Below are 19,883 nucleotides of genomic sequence, written 5' to 3'. Positions count from 1 at the left end.
TCAAATGTGAAGTTAAAAAAAAGAAGAAGTAAAACTTTTTCCTGATAAGGTAAGAGTATGTTGCTGTTGTTAAGTTTCCAGCCCTCTTAAAGTTTGTTTGGTTCATCGGTCAGTTAGTTTTGGATTTTATTTTGTGTGCGTTTATTATTAATTAATTTAACAGAGGCATATGAGTGTGAAATTATCCATATTAATGGGTACCATGAGATGGTTTTAAATGCTCCAAATAATTGGTACACTGGTACAACAATGAACAGTCCTCTTCTGACAGACATCTCATGATACTAAGGCATATTGATTGAATACACAAACCTAAATCCATGTTACTGTGAAAAACAATGTATTAAACAATTCAAATATTAGCAACATGACACATCATGGGCATGTATCCTTAAAGAACTCTATGATAGCTTCTTTAAATAGATGTATTTATTAACCAAAAATTATAGTGTAGACCCACACATATGTTATGACATACATATATATATATATATATATGACTCAGCTAAAAAAAAAATTATTGTACCTAAAATTCTGAGTCGCTGAGATTTCCATTTCTCTGCCTCTGAATCTTGAAGATGAGAAAGTCCTAATGACAACATTCCTTGTTTGTTGTTTATTCTTTGAGATTATTGACTTGTATTCTGGTACGGTTAAATGCTTGGAAACAAGCCGGAGTTTCATGGTGTTGACCTCAGTTTTTTCTTGACTTCAAAGGTAATGAGTTGCCTCTGAGGATGTTTCATTTAGAATTTATTGTTTATTTCATGGTATTGATAATTCAGTGGCTTAGTCTTAAAGAAGTTTAGTCTTCAGATCACCCGAGGAAGAGAAAAAACATATATTGGCATGAGACCGGATTCTATGGTACTTGTTCTTGCTTCTATTCACTTATTTTTAATGTTTAAGTAACAATTTTCTAGCCATACAAATATTGGTACATTGGTTGCTTAAGACATTTTGTAGTTGAAAGTAGAAAGAATAAGGGATAATGTAGTATTGTGTCTATTAATAAAAAGAAAAGGGGATAATGTAGTGATGTATCTATTAAATAGAAATAATCCAGGCGTGGTGGCGCACGCTTTTAATCCCAGCATTTGGGAGGCTGAGACCGGAAGATCACGGTTCCTGGACAGCCTCAGCTACTTAGTGAGGCCCTTTGCAACTCAGTGAGACCCAGTTTCAAAATAAAGAATAAAAAATAGGGCAGGGGGTATAGCTCAGAGGTAGAATGCCCCTGGGTTTCATCCCCAGACCCCCCCCCAAAAAAAAAGGAATGTGTACTTTGACTTGATACCTTTTGGCATAGTGTCAGTGTTTTGAGTAGCATGCTAATTTCTTATTAAAGAACTTCTTTTTTAAAAAAGCAATTCCTATCTGGAAAAGAATAAAAATATTAGCAATCCTATGTTTTTAATAGAATAAGAATGTTGAAGTACGTAAAAAATCAGTTTTGTAAATAACTTAAAACATGAATAAAAATTGTTTGCTTAAACTGCAATGACTTGAGAGGGTTGGGAATTATTTTCAGAACATTGATAAATGAGAAATTGTATTTCAATTGTTCTTCAGCCTTTTCCCAAATGGATAAAAATAAAAAATTAATTTTTATGTGAAAGTGATTTTTAAACCAAAAGCAGAATTTTTTGAGGTTTTTTTTTTTTTCTGTAGTGGCCAATTTTGTATGGAACAAATTATTTTAGGCCTAATTGCAGTCAGGGTTGTTAGGCTGCTAGCTCTACTAAGGTTGAATTTCATTTGAACTTTCTAATAGTATGGTCTTTTTTTCAGAATTTAATAACTGACTCAAATATTTAATAGTGGAAGACTTTATTAAATTAAAAAGAAATCAGGATATATTTTTAGAAGAGCTAACTTATTTTCTTTATCAGTTTTATCTACTTTAGGAGAAAGGGAATTCGAATGGAACCAATCTCTTTGTGTACTTAAATAGACATTATTGCTATAACCCCAGCAAATAATGTATTTCAATATGTATCATCTTTCAAAAGTTTTGGGAAGCAAAAAATGTCAGTAATAACTATACTTTTAGCTCTACTGAATAGCAAATTGCACTGACTTCGAGAACCTCTTCGTTCATTTTCTGGATAATCATTCTTTTAAATATTCACATATATTTCCTAGATTAGTTCTCAGATTGCCCATTACCTACTTTTTGCATGGCCTAACACTATCTGCTAAATATAATGGCTTGGTTTAAAATGCATTTGAGGAAAGATGAAAATTTAAAGATTTTGTTTGCACATGTCCTTCTGTGTATAGATGACCAACAACCATTAAATGGATTATTTGACAAGCATTCTTAGAACTAGAATGTTTTTACATGAAAGCATGTCATAAACCTTTTTAATTAAACCACATTGTGTCATGTCCTCTCGTCCCGCCAGGGTTCCTTTGACCTCTCACCTCTGACATTGTCTTGCAGGCACTCCACTGCTGGTGAGGAGAAGCAGTGACCCAGCGCCAGGGCCACCTGCAGACGCCCAGCCAAGTGCTTCACACCCCAGGGGCCAGAGTGTGAAACCTGTTGCTCCAGTAGGTATCCTGTCCATTGCATTTCTGGTAAAAGATCAAAGTGCTTGCTTAAAGATTAGCTGGGACTTTGGAGTTTTGAGTAAATAGAAAATAAGGGATCCTTTTTATAAGAGATTGTAATTATAATAGAATGATCTATTAGTAGTATATGTTTGGAGTGATAGCCATTATTTATATAGCACAGATTATTCGATGTGTCAAACCATTGTCAGTACTTTATTTTGTCATCTAAACTCCTATATCAAGGTAAGCACAAGTGTTTATCTCCGCTGTGCCGGTAAGGAAATTGAAGCACAGGGAGGCTTAGTAATTTTTTAAGGCCATATAAGTAGGAAGTGGCACAACCTGGATTTCACCCCAGAGTCTGGCTCTGAAGACCCTGCTGTGAAGCAGCACACTGTGCTACTGCATAATCTTCCTCTGACCGCTTCCCAATATGGAAAGGTACAGCGTGTGTAGTGTTGGTGCATTAATACAATACTTTGCAAATTCATACCTGGGTGAACGGTTGTAAGCTCTGTCATGGATATGTGGTGCCAGCATTGGACTTCTAGAATTCAGCATTCAAACTGAAGAAACGTAAAATTATACACCAGAAATGCTAAAACCTAATATAACTTCTGTACTTAACAATTGATAGTTAGAGAACAATTTCCTGAAGATATACTTCCCTTCCATAGAGAACTATGGATCTTTGTACTAAATCCTCAGTTGCTTTGAAGAGCTACAAATGTGATTCAGTCATCCAAATATTCTGAGTGTTAGATTTCGGTTGATGACTATGTATCATTGGAACAGGTGGTTTTTTTTAAATATAACCATATTAAAAGCCTCCTAAAATCAACTCTCTCTCCCATTTTAAATCTTACTATCTATAGCACTTTACGAAAAATAAAAAACAACATTTTATAGGCATATATCTAGATGCTGAGTGAATTAAACAGGTTCTCCCAATTGGGTATATAATTTTCTTATCAAGAATTAATACCAGGATGGGGGACTGGGTTCTTATTAAGAATTAATACCAAGACTATTTCAGTGGCAGAGTGCTTGCCCAGCATGCCTGAGGCCCTTGGTTCAATCCCCAGTACCACACAAATAAACAAACAAAAAAGAATAGGTAATCATGTGGATAAAGTAGGAGTTGCTATACCAAATCATTGGACATATACTAATTAGATTTGTGGTATATTTTGGCATACTTCTTTATTTAAACAAGAAAGCAAGTGTCTTAAAAGTATTTGTTTTTTAATTTTTAAATTTTTTAAATTTTTGGTGGTACTGGGAGTGGAACCCAGAGGCTTTCTACTTCTGAGCTATACTCTCAGACCTATTTTTAAAATATTTTGTTTAGAAACAGGGTCTCACTGAGTTGCTGAGAGCCTCACTAGGTAGCTGAATCTGGCTTCAAACCTGTGTGATCCTCCTGTCTCAGCCTCCCAAGCATGGGGATTACAAGCGTGCGCCACCACACCCGGCTTATTTATTTATTTTTGCTGTACTGGGGATGGAGGAGCATTCTACCTCCAAGCTACACCCTCAGCCCTATTTTTAATTCTCTGATTTTTTTGAAACAGGGTCTCACTGAGTTGCAAAAGACCTCACTAAGGCTGGGCGTGGTGGCGCACACTTGCAGTCCCCGCGCTTGGGAGGCGGACACAGGAGGATCGCGCAGGTTCGAAGCCAGCCTTGCTGGCTTAAGAGACCCTGTTCCCATATTAAAAAAAAAAAGTATAAAAATAGGTCTGGGAGTGTAGCCCAGAGGTAGAAGGGTTTCCTCCAGGAACCCCAGTACCACCAAAAAATAAAGGCCTAAGTAGCTGAGGCAAACTGTGATCTTGTCTCAGCCTCCCAAATGCTGGGATTACTAGCTTGAACCACCATGCCCAGGTTTAAAATTATTTTATATATAGTGTTCTCTTGCTGTCCTATTTAAAACTATCCTTTTCAGGAAATATATTTAATGTGAATTTAATAAAAATCAGGTGTGTGTTATATTTTAATGACAAGTACAAACAAAACCAGTATGTGGTAATATTTGGTGTTTTGTTTATTAACATGCACTGAGACCATTTTGAGCCTAAATGGATTGGCGTAAGAGAACAATATAAATGAGAGAAGAATTTTACATAAATGAATCACTACAATTTAGTGCTTATTTTTATGAAAAGAGAATAACTAAAATTTAGATGATGATGATGATGATGATGATGATGATGATGATGATTCATAGGAGATTGAACCCAGGTGCATTCTATACCCCTAGTCCTTTTTATTCTTTTATTTTGTACAGAATCTAAGTTTTTTTAAGCTATCCTGAAACCTATAATCCTCCTCTCTCAGCCTCCCAGGTAATGGGATTATAGTCTATGCCACCACACCTAGTTGGTGCCTACTTTTATGATGTCTGTATACCCTAAAATGCGAGTGTATCTGAGTAACATGTTACTATTGTTTGCATTCAGAAAATCTGCCACAGTTTATGTTTCTATCACTTAAACTCAGTGCTTAGGGCAACCGAAATGATAAGAATATTGCTTTCCCTGAGAGGAAATTAGGGCTACTATCTTTCTGATAGATTTCATAGTCTCACCAAAATACTACAACAGAAAGTTCCAAGTTGGTGTCAGAGTCAGAAATGTAATGTTATAACTGGCAAAGATTCATACTCTAATTCAGGAAAAAATGCTGCAATCCCAAATCCTTAAATCTCACTCTTCTTTATGAGACATGAGCAGCGTCCCTGTGTCTCAATCGTGAAAAGGAAAATGCCTCCTTCCTCCTAGTGTTCTCTGTGCGTGATGAGGTGCAGACCTGGAACCCCCTGGAGTAGAGTCTGAGCCTTGCCCCCACCATGGGATAGAATAGCATCTTAGACTTTTATTTCTTCAACTGAAAAATAACCTCCATGGATACTTGGAAATCCTAAGATCCTAAGAGGCATGAGCTTTACATGGCTTATTGTCTAGTGCCAAGTACATGGAAGGTGCTCAGTATATTTGTTTTGGACTTAAGAACACAAGGTCTGCAGAAAGTTCTAGAAGTTTTCAGTAATTAACCCACTTGATAATAATATATTTTAGTCATTCTCTCTGTTCCACCAAGGAATCTAACAGTTAAATGTTTGCTGCAAGGTTTTGTTCATTCCAGGCAAGAGACAGATGTTTTAACTGCCCTACTGGGCAAACAGGAGGCAAATTTAGTAACTAAAGATGCTTAGAGAACTAGGCATGGTAATGCATGCCTGTAATCCTGTTACTAGGGAGGCTTAGCTAGGAGGACCACAGATTTGAGTTCAATATGGTTAATTTAGTACGACCCTGTTTTAAAATAAAAAATAAAATGGGGCTAGGTAGGAGTATAGCTCAGAGATAGAATATCCCAGTTCTATACACACAAACAACAAAAAGACACTTAGAAGTATATATTTTTACCTAGAATAAAGATTCAACTTCTATTTTGCCTTAGATCTATGCACATCCAAATGTGTAGACTATTTTGAACTATACTGTCCTGTATGGTAGCCACTAGCCCTATACAAGACTATTGAACTTGAAATGTATGTGACCCAAATTAAAACATGTTTCCAGTGTGATATGCACACTGGATTTATAATGCTGAAATATGAAGGAATAATATAAAATATCTTAATAATTTTCTAATAATTTTCATCATGACTAATGAAATGATAACATATTTGTTATATCTGGTTAAAGTATATTATTAAAATTTGGGGGGGGGGGACGGGTCTGGGGATGGAACCCAAGGGCATTCAACCTCTGAGCTACATCCCTTGCCCTAGTTTTTATTATTTATTTTGAAACCTGGTCTCACTGATTTGCAGAGAGCCTCACTAAGTAGCTGAGGCTTTCTGCAAACCATGATCCTTCGGTCTCAGCCTCCCGAATGCTGGGATTACAGGCGTGCGCCACCACACCCGGCTAAACTTATTTTCAGTGCACCTGGGTGTGGCAGTGCACACCTGCAGTCCCAATACTTAGGAGGCTAAGACAGGAAGATCATAGGTTCCTCAAGCCTCACCACTGTAGTAAGACTCTCAGAAACATAGTGAGACCCTGTTTTAAGTCAAAAAATAAAAAAGGGCTGTGAGTATAGCTCAGAAGTTAAATGGCCCTGGGCTGGAGCCCCAGTACCACAAAAATTATTTTCATTTCTTCTGTTTTTATTGGTGCATTGTAATCATACATCTTGGTGACTTTGGGAGTGATAGAGGCATACATACACACAGCATGCTTTGAGCCATCTCCCGGGCCCTGCCTTATTCCCTCTTCCTCCCCTCTTTCCCATGCTCAGCACAGCCATTGGCTTTGATACGTTTGTGTATGTACATGTCCATCCAGGCGTTTTCCTCTTTACCCCTCCCATCTCCCTCAGATAGGTCCCCTTCTTCACTCAACTAAGGTTTCCTCTCCTTTGTCTGGAATCCCTCCTTTGTCCCAATTTCTCCCTACCTTCTGCACATTACTGAGAACATCTGAATTTTCACTTTTTGTGACTAATCTCACTTAGCAAACTTTTCTCTAGTTCCATCCATTTCCCTGAAAATGATATAATTGTGTTCTTTATGGCTGAGTAAAATTTCATTGTGTACATATCCCATAGTCTTGTAATCCATTCATCTGTTGATGGACATCTTGGCTGGTTCCATAGATTGGAAGTTGTGAACTGTGCAACTATAAATAGAGATATGCATGTGTTACTTTGGTAGTTTGGTTTCCGTTCTTATGGGTAGGTACCCAGAGGTGGTATAGCTGGGTCATATGGTAGGTTCATTCCCATTCTTTTGAGGATGAATTTTTTCCAAATGTTTGCACTAATTTGCAACCTTACCAACAGTGTATCAGAGTTCCTATTTTTTCACATCCTTACCAACATTTGTTATTGTTTGTGGTTTTAATGGTTGTCATTCTAATTGAGGCTAGGTGAAATCTCCAGGTCATTTTGATTTGCATCTCTCTGATTACTAATGATGTTGAACATTTTTTCATGTATTTATTGGCCATTTGTGCTTCTTTTATTAAGTGTCTATTTAGTTCACTTGCCTGTTTTTTAATTAGGTTATTTTTTTTTTGGCAGTGAGTTTCTTGAGTTCTCAGTATATTTTAGACATTAGTCCTCTATCAGAGGAGTAACTGGCAAACGCTCTTTAGTTTAATGCAATCCCATGTATTGATCTTCATTTTAATTTCTTGTGCCTTTAGGGTCTTGTTGAGAATTTTTACCCATGCCTATGAGGGTTGTTCCTCTACTCTTTTCAAGTAGCTGCATGGTGTCTGGTCTAATTTCCAGGTTTTGATCCATCTTGAATTAACTTTTGTACAGCATGAGGAAGTGGAGTTTATTTACATTTTTCTGCATATGGATAACCAGTTTTTCCAATGCCATATGTCAAAAAAGCTATTTTATCCGGTGTATATTTTTGGCCCCTTTGTCAAAAATCAATTGGCTGTGATTGTGCAGATCTGGTTTTAAGTTTTCTATTCTGCTCAATTAGCCTATGTGTCTATTTGTACCAGTGCCATGCTGTTTTTATTACTATGGCTCTGTAGTATAGTTTGATGTCAGGTATTATGATACCTCCTGCATGGTTCTTGTTGCTGAGAACTGTTTTGGCTATTCTGGTTTTTTTTTTCTGTTGTTGTTGTTCCAAATAAATTGAAAGACTGATTTTTCTATATATGTTAAGAATTACATTAGTATTTTAATGCTCATTGCATTGAATCTATAGATCACTTTAGGAAGAATGGCCATTTTGATGATATTTACTCTGCCTATCTAAGAGCATGGAAGGTTGTTCCACCTTCTAAGATCTTCTTTAATTTAATTTTTCAATATTTTATAGTATTTCTTATAGAGGAATTAACATCCTCCATTAGGCTTAGTCCAAAGTATTTTACTGTTTGGGGGATTTGTGAGTGGAAATGTTTTCTGGATTTATTTTTCAGTGGGTTAATGGTTGGGATAGAGAAAAGCTTCTGATTTTTTAAAGTTGATTTTGTATCCATACACTTGTCTGAATTTGTTGGGTCTTCTAAGTATAATATAATGGCATATGCAAATAGTGATAGTTTCATTACTTCTTTTTACTTTTTCTTAACATGGCAACTAGATAATTTAAAATTATGCCTGTAGTTCTTGCATATAGCCAATAACTCCTTTCATTGTTTACTCAGTAGTTACAGGAGCAGCTTTTCAAGATAACCATAGGAGCACAACCTCTGTGACTCCTGCCTGGGCACTCACTGCAGAGGTTCTTGTTGGCAAGGACAGGGAAAATGGTTGAGAACATCAGGCTGACGTTCCCTTGATAACTTCATCTGCAATGTAGTTGATTCCTATGATTTTAAAAATGCTTATAACTATGGGAAGAGTATGATAATGTAGCCATATAGCAACCAAGATAAAAAATAATTGCTTTAAAAAGCCATGTTCGATTGCATTTCAGAACAATATCCAGTGGGGAAGGGAAAACAATCAAAATTTCCATCTCTTAAACAGTGTTCATATGTAAGTAATTCACAGATGGCAGGACCCCGAGTGGGTTATGTTCAATCATTCCCAAGAAATGAAACTTATAACCCACAGCATAAGAATCTGAAGAATGAATATTTGACACATTTGATTATGTTGAAATATTGCCTTTAAAACCACGGTTGATGACTGCTATTTTCAGTTGCACTTCATTAGGCTTACCATAGAGGCAAGAGTCTTCACTGATGCCCAGGGATAGATGTTTTTTGAAAAGTTGGAAAAGTTGCACTTATTTTCTGGCTGATTGAGTTATTACGAATTGGTTATTTAAGATGTACACTCTGAGACATGTTGGAGTTTTAAAATGAACCTAAATTAGATAAATCAGATTCCCTGCAAGTTTCAATTTTTTTATATATTGAGAAGTCACCAGTCTCAGTATTTGTTACTTAAAGAACCACCAGATAAACAGGATAGAATTTTGTTTCATTTCTTTTCATACCAGAATAGTACAATTATTAATGTGCAAATAGCAATGACTATTTGTCTTTCAAGATAATAGCAAATACAGTTCTACTGACTGCTTTTGAATTAAAGAATGAGAATTCTGGAGACAGGATATTTTAGTGAGACTCTGCTTATGAGAAGTTTTACCTTATTTTCCTTCATTGCAACCTGGTGTTCTTGGCTTAAGGGCATGCTATAAAACTAGGTTTTTGAAATTGATGTTCCCAAATTTGCAGATGGAACAGAACTCCAAAACAGATGTGATTTTTTTTCTTAATATCCGGTTAACTACTATGGTTGTTGTATGTTTTAATGACTGTTTATAGTTTGAATTTAACCCTTAAGGCAAATTGATCCTGCAGGGTGACTAAATTAAAAAGTGGATTCCTGAAAAAATTATAGTACTGCAGTTGTTCTCAGTTAATTAAGGACATTGTCCTAAACTCATTAATTGTTTTACATTACCCATATTAAGAAAATATTGGTCTGTCTTTTAGAAGTCTCTATGATATATACATTCATTTCAATAAATAAGCTGTCAGTTTTTGTGGTTGCTAAACTAGAAGTTCATGGATGGGTATTGAGGAGACTCAGCTCTCTGAAATTGTAAGCTCTGCATGGAGTGTGTACGTGTGTGTGTGTGTGTGTGTGTGTGTGTGTGTGTGTGTGTTTGTGTGTGTGTGTTTCATTAAAGAAACTCCATTACTATTTAAATTTTAAAAGGAAAACAAAAGATAAGGATGAAGATTACTGTTTTGAGCTTAGATTTAATAGTTCAGAGAAGTTGCTAATTCACAGAGTAAGAAGAATAGTAGAGATTAAAAATTATCATCCCTTTCTCCAAATATGTATTAAAGTTATTTAAACATATTATTACCTTTCCTACCCAATACATGGTATCAAAATCCAGATTTGTAAAATGAATAAAGTTTTCGAATTTCTTCACTGACAATCCAAAATTATCTGTGTTTTGGTAGCAATACAATTATTAGCAACTCTAAAATTAGGGGTAAAGATGCCTACAGTTGTGGGATATGCCAAAGGGGGAATATTTCCAGTTGTCCAGTGTGTTCTTCTGGGACAAGAACTGAAAATGCAATGTTCTTTGGAGATTTGATAATTTTTTCAGGAAAAATGGTGTCAGGTAGCTACTAGTAAGAGAATATATTTTCAGTGACTATCAGCATTCTCTTTCTGTTTTAACTGTCATATGAGAGGGCATCAATTTGAGAAATTTCCCCTCTACTCGCACATATCTTTTCATGTATGCCACATATATTGAAATTATAGTTGACATTTTTCCCTAGATTAATCTTTCTCAGATCTGTGAAATAAATCATTGAGATATCACAGGTAAAATTAAATAGTTTGGCTGTTAGGATTAAAATCATTGAATTGCCACCTGATCATAAGGCAATGGGTCACTGGCAATCAAAATCCAACATTAAATTTAGCAAATGTTCAGAATGACCAAATAATATTTTATATTCATTAGATATATAATTTAGTATTTATAGAAACAAGATAAAAGAACAATAGTTCTAGGCACCCAGGTATATTGGAAGAAAACCATTACCCATTGTCTTCCAATAGGGAGAGATGAATGCTAAGAAAAAAAAGAGAGAGAAATAGCATGTAATATATAATTGCATTATTTAGAGATATTGAAGCCTACAAAAGGTTTTTCTTTTTTTCCCCTGATACAGTGATTTAATAATAGTCCTGGTGTTTGTAACTCCAGCTGTTCACGCTGTGTGCTGATAAGACCAGAGCTTGGAGACACATTGCAAGATGGTTTTCATATGGCTTTGTTTTTAAGAGATAAAGCTGCCATCCAATATTTCATGGAGCCAAATGTTTACTTAGTTTGGCAAGTTTGGGCAGCTTAATTTCTAAAGCAGTTATGCTTGTAAGACTCCAGTTCAGGTAGGGAAAATCCAGAAGCCCAATTTGCTCTGCAGCAGAGATTTTTACCATATCTTGCAGAAATGGATGGAACAAATCTCAATTACCTGACTGTATGCATTATGAATAACCAAAGAATCTGGGAACTGTGAGCCCTGTTTAGATGTGTGCTTCCCACTTTTCATCATGGGTTTAATCCAAACCTGAAATCTGAAAAGAAAGCTGACTATTCAGCCATCACTTGTACAAATGCAAAAATTTAAAAATTTAACCAATACATGTCTTCTTTTAGTTTTTATTCTTGATCTGCACATAATAAATTTGCTTTCATGTCAAAACAAAGCGATGACTCTCTCTTTTGATTCTCTACTGGAAATCCTACAATGTGATTCCTGTCCTCAGGAAACTTACACCCCAGTTATGAAGGTTGAATCTAACTCAATTAAGCAACACCACCAATCTGAGCCTGTAATGGTTATCAAGCGATTCACTTTTAATAGAGTCTTCTTTGCCTTAGTCTGTACTTTCGCATTCTGCTCAGCCTCCCTAACCCCTGAAGGGAAATGCCTGTGTGGTATCTCTATTAGCTTTTATCTCCCTGAAATATAACTGCTTGTTTACATCTCTAACTTGTTTCAAAACTATAAGCTCTCCAGAGGCATGAGCCAGTACATTCATTTTTTAAATTCATACCCCAGACATGTATCTTGGCACATAACAGGTTACTCATAAATATATGAGTAGAGGTTTGACACTTCCATTTCTGAAACAGGCAAGGCAGATTAATTCAATAATGTATAACAAATTTTAATGCCTTTCGTAAAAATGTGTATTTTATAAATATATATACACACACATATATGTATGCATGAATGTATGTACATATGTATAAATTTGAATGGGGAATTCCCTGTTTAAAATACTGTTTTGTCGCCCAAGTAGTTTCAATTTGTCTGCTTTATGACAATGTATTACTTGTTTCTTCTTTATGTTGTCAAGGGGAGAGAGATGTTTAAACATAACTTCTCTACTTGGAATAAAATGTGTGTTGGTGGCTGAGGTCAGCAGTTTGAATTGTGAGACCCAATTTATGTTTTTCCAATTCTAGTAACGACTTCAGATTAGAATTGGTTTCTAATCTGAAATTGGTTTCTAATCTAAACCAATTCTAATCTGATAAAGAGTACAAATTATAGGAACAAAACAAGTCAAACAATTTTACTTATGAACCATTATCAAGGCTAATTTTGCAAGTGACCCTGATAGGTGAACAGAGAATAGAAATTAACATGTACATGGCAGTATCATTTATCTGAATTCAGCCACTTTGTCAACAAAATTGTGAGTTCTTCAACCAGAGAGCTAGTGATCTTAATGGTCATAGCTTTATAATTTTTTAATAACTATATTCAAAGAGTTTAGAAAACTCCTTTTTGGAGAAGAAATTTTGGGAAAATTTCTTATATTCATTACATTAAAAGATTTTCCCTTCTAATATATTTTTTCTTGCTTCTGTAAGAAGCTTTCTGGTCTCAGGTGATACAGAAAAAGATAAATACGGAGCTGGGTGTGGTGGCACACACTTATAATCCCAGCATTCAGGAGGCTGAGACCAGAGGATCACGGTTCACGGACAGCCTCAGCTACTTAGTGAGGTCCTCTGCAACTCAGTGAGACCCGGTTTCAAAATAAAGAATAAAAAATAGAGCAAGGGGGTGTAGCTTGGAAGTTGAATGCCCCTGGATTCCATCCCCAAACCTGCAAAAAAAAAAAAGAAAAAAAAGATAATTACATCCGTATTATGTTAAGTAATTAAAGGAAGTGAGAACACTTACAAGGTATTTCTTGGCAAACTACTAATAAGCATTTCAGTCTTATGTTAGCAGTATGGGTAGATTTGACAGTGTTGTTGGAAAGTTGCTGAAGATAATGTTTTAAGTAGTTTTATTCTTAGTTTAATACCCTGTATATTGATTGCATCTATAACAGTGTAGCCCTGGGAAAATGACCTAAATTACAGATGATTTCCTCAGAAACTTTGTGCAATCAAAAGGCAACAATAGAGAACCTACATATTGCTCTTAGTGACTTAAATCCAAAAGAATTATGTCAAATTCCCCCGCATGAATCAATAGTTGCTATGAATTTAACTCGAAACTTCATTTTAATATCTGAAAGTTCATAAGTGTAGATGAAATTAGGATATATTTCTATCCAAAACACAAGTAGTCTGTTTTTATTTTCTAAATGAATAATACAGATGAATATGTTAAAAAATACACAAGAGGCAACAGTACAAACATGCCTTGCATACATAGGTACACAAATTCTTTGGAATAAAAAATTTACTAAAATATAAAGACTAAAGTGCAAATAGTCAAGTTCTTTTAAGGTGAAAGTCAAGGTGAGAACCACATGTTTTATATGTCTTCATCTTCTTTCTATAGGACTTTTCATGCTCTGGAAATTTAGTAAAGATTGGTGGCATGGTCACTGAAAGTGGGAAGAAAAGGAAAAGTTACTTTTTTTCTTCAAGATGGCTTGATTCATAGAAATGTCTTCTAAATGGGGGATTATTTTTCCTCATAATATACACTCTTCTGATATACACGTTTCATTTCAATGTCTACTTTCAGAGTCTGGTCATAGAATGATATTGTGCAGACATGTAAAAGGCTTCCCTTGCTCAGGAGGGTGGCCTTTCTCCTAATAGCTCTAAAATAGAATTCTGATACAGACGAATCACACTTTACGATCAGCTACTGTGCTTGTATAATGCTTGTGGAAACATAAAGCGAGATCGTAAGCAGCATGTGAGCTTGTCACCAATGGCTTTTGATGTCTGATTAGATGATCATAGGGACATCTGGAGTGAGTTAGTTTTGAAGTAACCAGTGTGAGGCACTGGAGAATCCAAAGCTTTCTGACAGATTTAAACCAGTTTTTTTTTTTTAATTACAACTTTTTGCAAATCTGTTTTAACTTCCTACTTGCTGAAGATTTTAAGACTGACAGAGCCCTAGTGTTTAGTACCTAAGTGTTCAGCCTTCTTTCCAAGCAGAACTCCCTATCTTTTAAGTGTGAATGAAGAAATAGCATCTATTGTAAAGATAATAAGAGGGCTATCCCCTGTAAAAGAAAAAGATAATGCATCAGAGGTCAGAATCCATTGACTTGCTAAAAAAAATTATTGCTTTCATTCTTTGGCCATTAATTTCAGTCAGTTTCATTCACCAATACTTCTTAATTTTTAAATGAAGTATATTTGATATGTAACTTTATTATTATGAAGACCCAAAGGTAAATAAATAGGCATAAACCAATCGATAGTGTTATCATGTGATGCTACATAAATACAATACCTATAAAAAGCTCATAATCTAATCAGATATTTATTTGAATAGTCTCATAAAACTGAGATGATATACTTTTTTCAGTGAGATCCCTTCTCCAAAAAGTTTGGAAACAGAAGTGTTTTGGACTAAAACTTTTTTGAAGAGATTGGAATAATTGCATATGCATAATGAGATATCTTGGGGATACAGCCCACATCTAAGCATGAAACTCATTTATGTTTCATACATACCATATAAACATGGCCTGGGAGAATTGTACATCATGGTTTCCATGTGTCATCAGTTGATTGCAACTCATCATGTGAGATTAGATATGGAAATTTCCACTTGGGGCATCATATAGACATGTGAAAATTTTCACACTTTGGAGCCTTTAAGCTTTTGGATTTTTGTATTAGTGATGCCCAACCTGTATGAGATTAATTTCTACTGTTTCATGAATAAAATTGTTATATACATATATGTGTGTGAATATAACATCTTGCCTCCTACCTTGAAATCATTGAATATTCCCCATTCCTCCCAGGTATATGTTACATTTTTTGATACGGCTTTTTTAAGCTTTTTTTTCTTTTTAACATGGTTATGTGTAAATAATAAGTTTTTTTGTTGTTGTCTTTTTGGGGTGCGGACATGGAATCAAGAGCCTAGCATATATGAGGCAAGGGCTCTTTGGCTGAGCTGTGTTCCTTGACCTCATCTGCGCCAATTTTTACTGCATGGTTCAGTAGTATAAGTACATTCACTTTGGTACACCTCCATTATCACAACCTATCTCTAAACTCTTCATCTTATAAAACTAAAACTATTGCCATTAAGCAACAACTCCCTGTCTCTCCCTTCTCCAGCCCCTGACAACCAGAGTTTTGCTTTCTTCTATAAAATTTTCATTACTCTTGGTACCTCACACAAGTGGAGTTATGCAGTATTTTTCTTATTGTGTCTAGTTTATTTCACTTAAAACAGTGTCTTCAGGCTTCATCCATGTTGTAGCATGCTTCAGAATTACCTTTCCTTTTAAGCCTAGATAATGTGCCATTGTACACATATATAACATTTTGACTACTTATCTGTAGATGAACAATCACTTAGGTTGCTCTCACATTTTTACTATTGTGATAATGCTGCTATAAATATTAGTGTATAAATATCTCTTCAAAACCCTATTTTTTGGGTTTCAAGATGGCGATGTAGAGTGAGACAGCAGAATTCTAGTGCACTGAGATCTGCAATTCTACCACTGGGAAGACTGCTTCTCAACAAGGGAAGAAAGGCAGGAAAAATAAACTCAACAATAACAACAACAACAACAACAACAACAACAACAACAACAACAGCAACCACAAAACAAAAGTTGAAAAGTAGCAGAACGGGAATAAAGAACAGAGATCTGTAAAGTGCTCCACAGGTCCCACTTGAGAAACAAAGACCAGAGACTGGTGCAGTCCTATCTGGGTCAGGCTGTGCTGGAGGAGCTGGCAGCTGCTGACACTGAGTCTTCCAGGGACCTCCAGGAAGAAACTGTGGATTACTGTGAGGCTGACATCTACAGACCATCAGTCAGCATTCTGCCCTATCCATGACAGGGACCAGAAGATTAGGCAATTCAACCTTACACCATGGCTGCAACTGAACTCATCACTTCTTGCAGTAATCTGGAAAAGCACCCAGATCATTTGTAAAGTAACAAACTGTTCCAGCACGAGAAGCTGCCATGCCAAGCCACAGAAACATAAACGGCAAGGAGATAGACTCGAAGTGGACCAGAGACCTTGGGGGCTTATTATAGGACACAGCAGAAACATGAGTTAGTAAATAGTGCATAGAGAAAGACTGGAGGAAACTAGAGCCCGGAGTTTACGGAACTGAGGTAAGGACTGTAGGAATCACCGTGGTATGCCAACTAGTGGTGTTAAGGTGACATAACTCACCTTTCTACCACTGGGAAGACTGCTTCTCAACAAGGGAAGAAAGGCAGGAAAAATAAACTCAACAATAACAACAACAACAACAACAACAACAACAACAGCAACCACAAAACAAAAGTTGAAAAGTAGCAGAACGGGAATAAAGAACAGAGATCTGTAAAGTAGAGTTGTAGGTTCCAAAAGCAGTGAACTCACTCCTGTTCGTATCTGGGAGCAACAAAGCATCAACACCTGAAGCCAACAAGGGCCGCCAGGAATGCAGCCACCAAGTCAGGAGTGACGTCCCTGGATCTAGAGAACAGAGCCACCAAAAATCCCTGGCCTGGAACTGCACATTCTCTTTCTGCCAAACCTTTGTCCTTAGGTGGAGTGTAGCAAATGTGCCATATTGACCAGACTGCACCAAGAGGCCAGGGGACCACTTGATCACAAACAAAAGATGAGAGTCAATACTCTCTTTGCCAGCAGGGTTTATACTATGCATGTACGTAAGCTAGTGACTGAAAGTACATCATGTGATCATGACAAACAGATCTGGATTGTTGTCTCACGGGCCATCAAAACTCAGTGTTCGAGGACATAAGTTTGAAACATATTATTCACTGAATTCATTGAGCCTAGAGGCCAGAGGTCAGCATTCTTCAGTATCACAGGCTCACAATCAGATGAGCAGCCTTGGTCTCTGGGGTGCATGAAGTCCCAGCCAGCAAGCTGCATACCTTAAATAAAGCATCATAATTTCTGACCTTGTAGAGTTTGGACCAGGCAGCACAGTGATCTGCAATTAACCAGAGACTACTGCTTACCTACATAAGATCCATATCTAGTTAAAGAGTCTCTGGGGGGAAAACTCAGAAGTTTGAGTCAAAATGATAGTAGTAAATATTTGCCCCAGTGTAAACGTTATTATTAAGGGAAAACAAATAAATATAGGACACACACACAGAGAGGAAGATGATGAAGACATGGAAACACAAACCCAAGAACTCTAAAAAATATGAATTAGGAACAGTGAGGAAACAATAAGCGTCCACAACTCAGCAATTAGAAATCACCAATTATGATCTACAAGAAATGCAAGAAGAATTATTCTGAATCCTGATCTTCAGTATGATAAAGGGCCTTACATTAAGTGTACAGAAATGAAAGAGGAAATTGAGACTTTGAGAAAGAATCAGAAAGAGGCCTAAATTAAATGAAGGAGTCAATGAGTGAATTGAAGACAGCAATAATAACAATTATGGAAGGTTAGATGAAATAGCAGAATGTCATATTTGGAAGACAATTCATTCGAAACCCAGAGCACAATCAACTGTATACGGAAGACATTACAACAACAGATTCTAAATACCCAACAATTATGGGACAATACTAAACATCCTAACTTACAGGAAAAAGGCATTGAAGAAAAGCAAGTGGCACAAACCAAGGGTATCCATAATCTCTTCAGAAAAATAATTTCAGATAATTATCTAAACATAGAAAAATACTTTGATATCCATGTACAATGTACAGGAGACATACAAAACACTGTTAACACAAGATCAAAGAAGAACTTCCCCAAGCCATATAGTAATCAAAATGACTAATATGGAGGCCAAGGATATAATCTTAAAAGCATTGAGAACAAAAGCATGGGTGAGCTAGGTGGTGGCACATGCTTGTAATCTTATTATTTGGGAGGCTGAAGCAGAAGAATTGCAGTTCAAAGACAGCCTCACCAGGTGTGGTGGTGCATGCTTGTAATCCCCACGCTTGGGAGGCGGAGACAGAGGATTGCGCAGGTTTGAAGCCAGCCATGCGCGCTGGTTTAGGAGACCCTGTTTCCAAATAAAAATGTAAAAAAATAGGTCTGTGAGTGTAGCCCAGAGGTAGAAGGGCTTCCAGGAACCCAGTACCACAAAAAAAAAAAAAAAAAAAAAGACAGCCTCATCTACTTACTGGGGCCCTTTGCAACTTAGTGAGACCCTGTTTCAAAATAAAGAATAAAAAATAGGGCTGCGGGGGGGTGTATCTCAGAAGTAAAATTCCCCTGGATTTCATCCCCAGTACTGCAAAAAGGAAAAAAAAAATAGTGACAATCAGGGGCAAAACAAAAATGGCCTCCATACTTTTCACTCCAAGTCATGAATGCCCAGAGAGACTGGTAGAAAGCACTCTAGACCCCAGAAGAAAACAATATCCAACCAAGACTGTTATATCCAGTAAAGATATCATTTAGAATTAATGATGAAATAAAATGTTTAAAGATAAGCAGAATCTAAAAAATTCATGACTCCCAAGTCAGCACTAGAGAAACTACTTAAAGAAATAAATCATAAAGAAGAAAAGAAGCAAATTCCAGAACCAGAGAAGTGAAGCTAAGCAAAGGAGAAATAACAATGAATCAAACAGGATAAAGAACACAAAATGACAGGAAACTAAAATCCTATTGCAGTAATAACACTGATTGTCAAAGGGCTTAACTCTCCAGTTAAAAGACATAGACTGGCAATATGGATTTAAAAATATAATCCAACTATATACTGCTTGCAAGAAACTCACAGCAAAAGAAATCCACAGGCTAAAGGTGAAAGGATGACAAAATATATACTATTTCAATGGAGATGTAAACAACAGGGGTAGCAAAGCTGATATCTAATACAACACATTTTAAGCTAAAACACATCAGAAGAGACATAATGGTGCACTTCCTATTAATAAAAGGAACAATCCAGCAAGAAGACATTTTGATACAAAATACTTACACTCCAAATGTGGGTGTACTCACATTTGTAAAACAAACTCTTTAGAACACCAGGTTTCAAGTAGACCCAAATACAATAATATAGGGAGATTTCAACACACCACTCATGCCACTAGATAGATCTTTAAGGCAAAAGATGAGTAAAGGCTCTTCAGAACTAAAGAACACTATAAACCAAATGGACCTGATAGACATACACAGAATACTTCAGCTATCCACAGATTCTCAGCAGCCCATAGAACCTTCTCCAAAATAGACCACATCAGCCGGGCGTGGTGGCGCACGCTTGTAATCCCCGCGCTTGGGAGGCAGAGACAGGAGGATTGTGCAGGTTCGAAGCCAGCCGCGCACGCTGGCTTAGGAGACCCTGTTTCCAAATTTAAAAAATGTAAA

The 19,883-nt window shown here is 36.3% G+C and overlaps 1 protein-coding gene across 4 annotated transcripts in view; it reads left to right on the top strand.

Annotated features, from left to right (window-relative positions):
• The window catches only part of PARD3B (par-3 family cell polarity regulator beta), a gene marked incomplete at both ends in the record, with an annotated part of 1,045,674 nt that overhangs the window by 463,201 nt on the left and 562,590 nt on the right, over window positions 1-19,883 (top strand). For all 4 annotated transcript variants that reach the window (XM_080690300.1, XM_080690301.1, XM_080690302.1 and 1 more), the window contains one exon: window positions 2,447-2,556. In XM_080690300.1, the coding sequence (XP_080546426.1) occupies window positions 2,447-2,556 (110 nt within the window). The remainder of the gene's footprint in view (window positions 1-2,446; window positions 2,557-19,883) is intronic.

This window comes from Muscardinus avellanarius (assembly GCF_963383645.1).
Source record: "Muscardinus avellanarius genome assembly, chromosome: 2".
Lineage (NCBI taxonomy): Eukaryota > Metazoa > Chordata > Mammalia > Rodentia > Gliridae > Muscardinus > Muscardinus avellanarius.
This window is presented reverse-complemented; position numbering and strand designations above follow the sequence as displayed.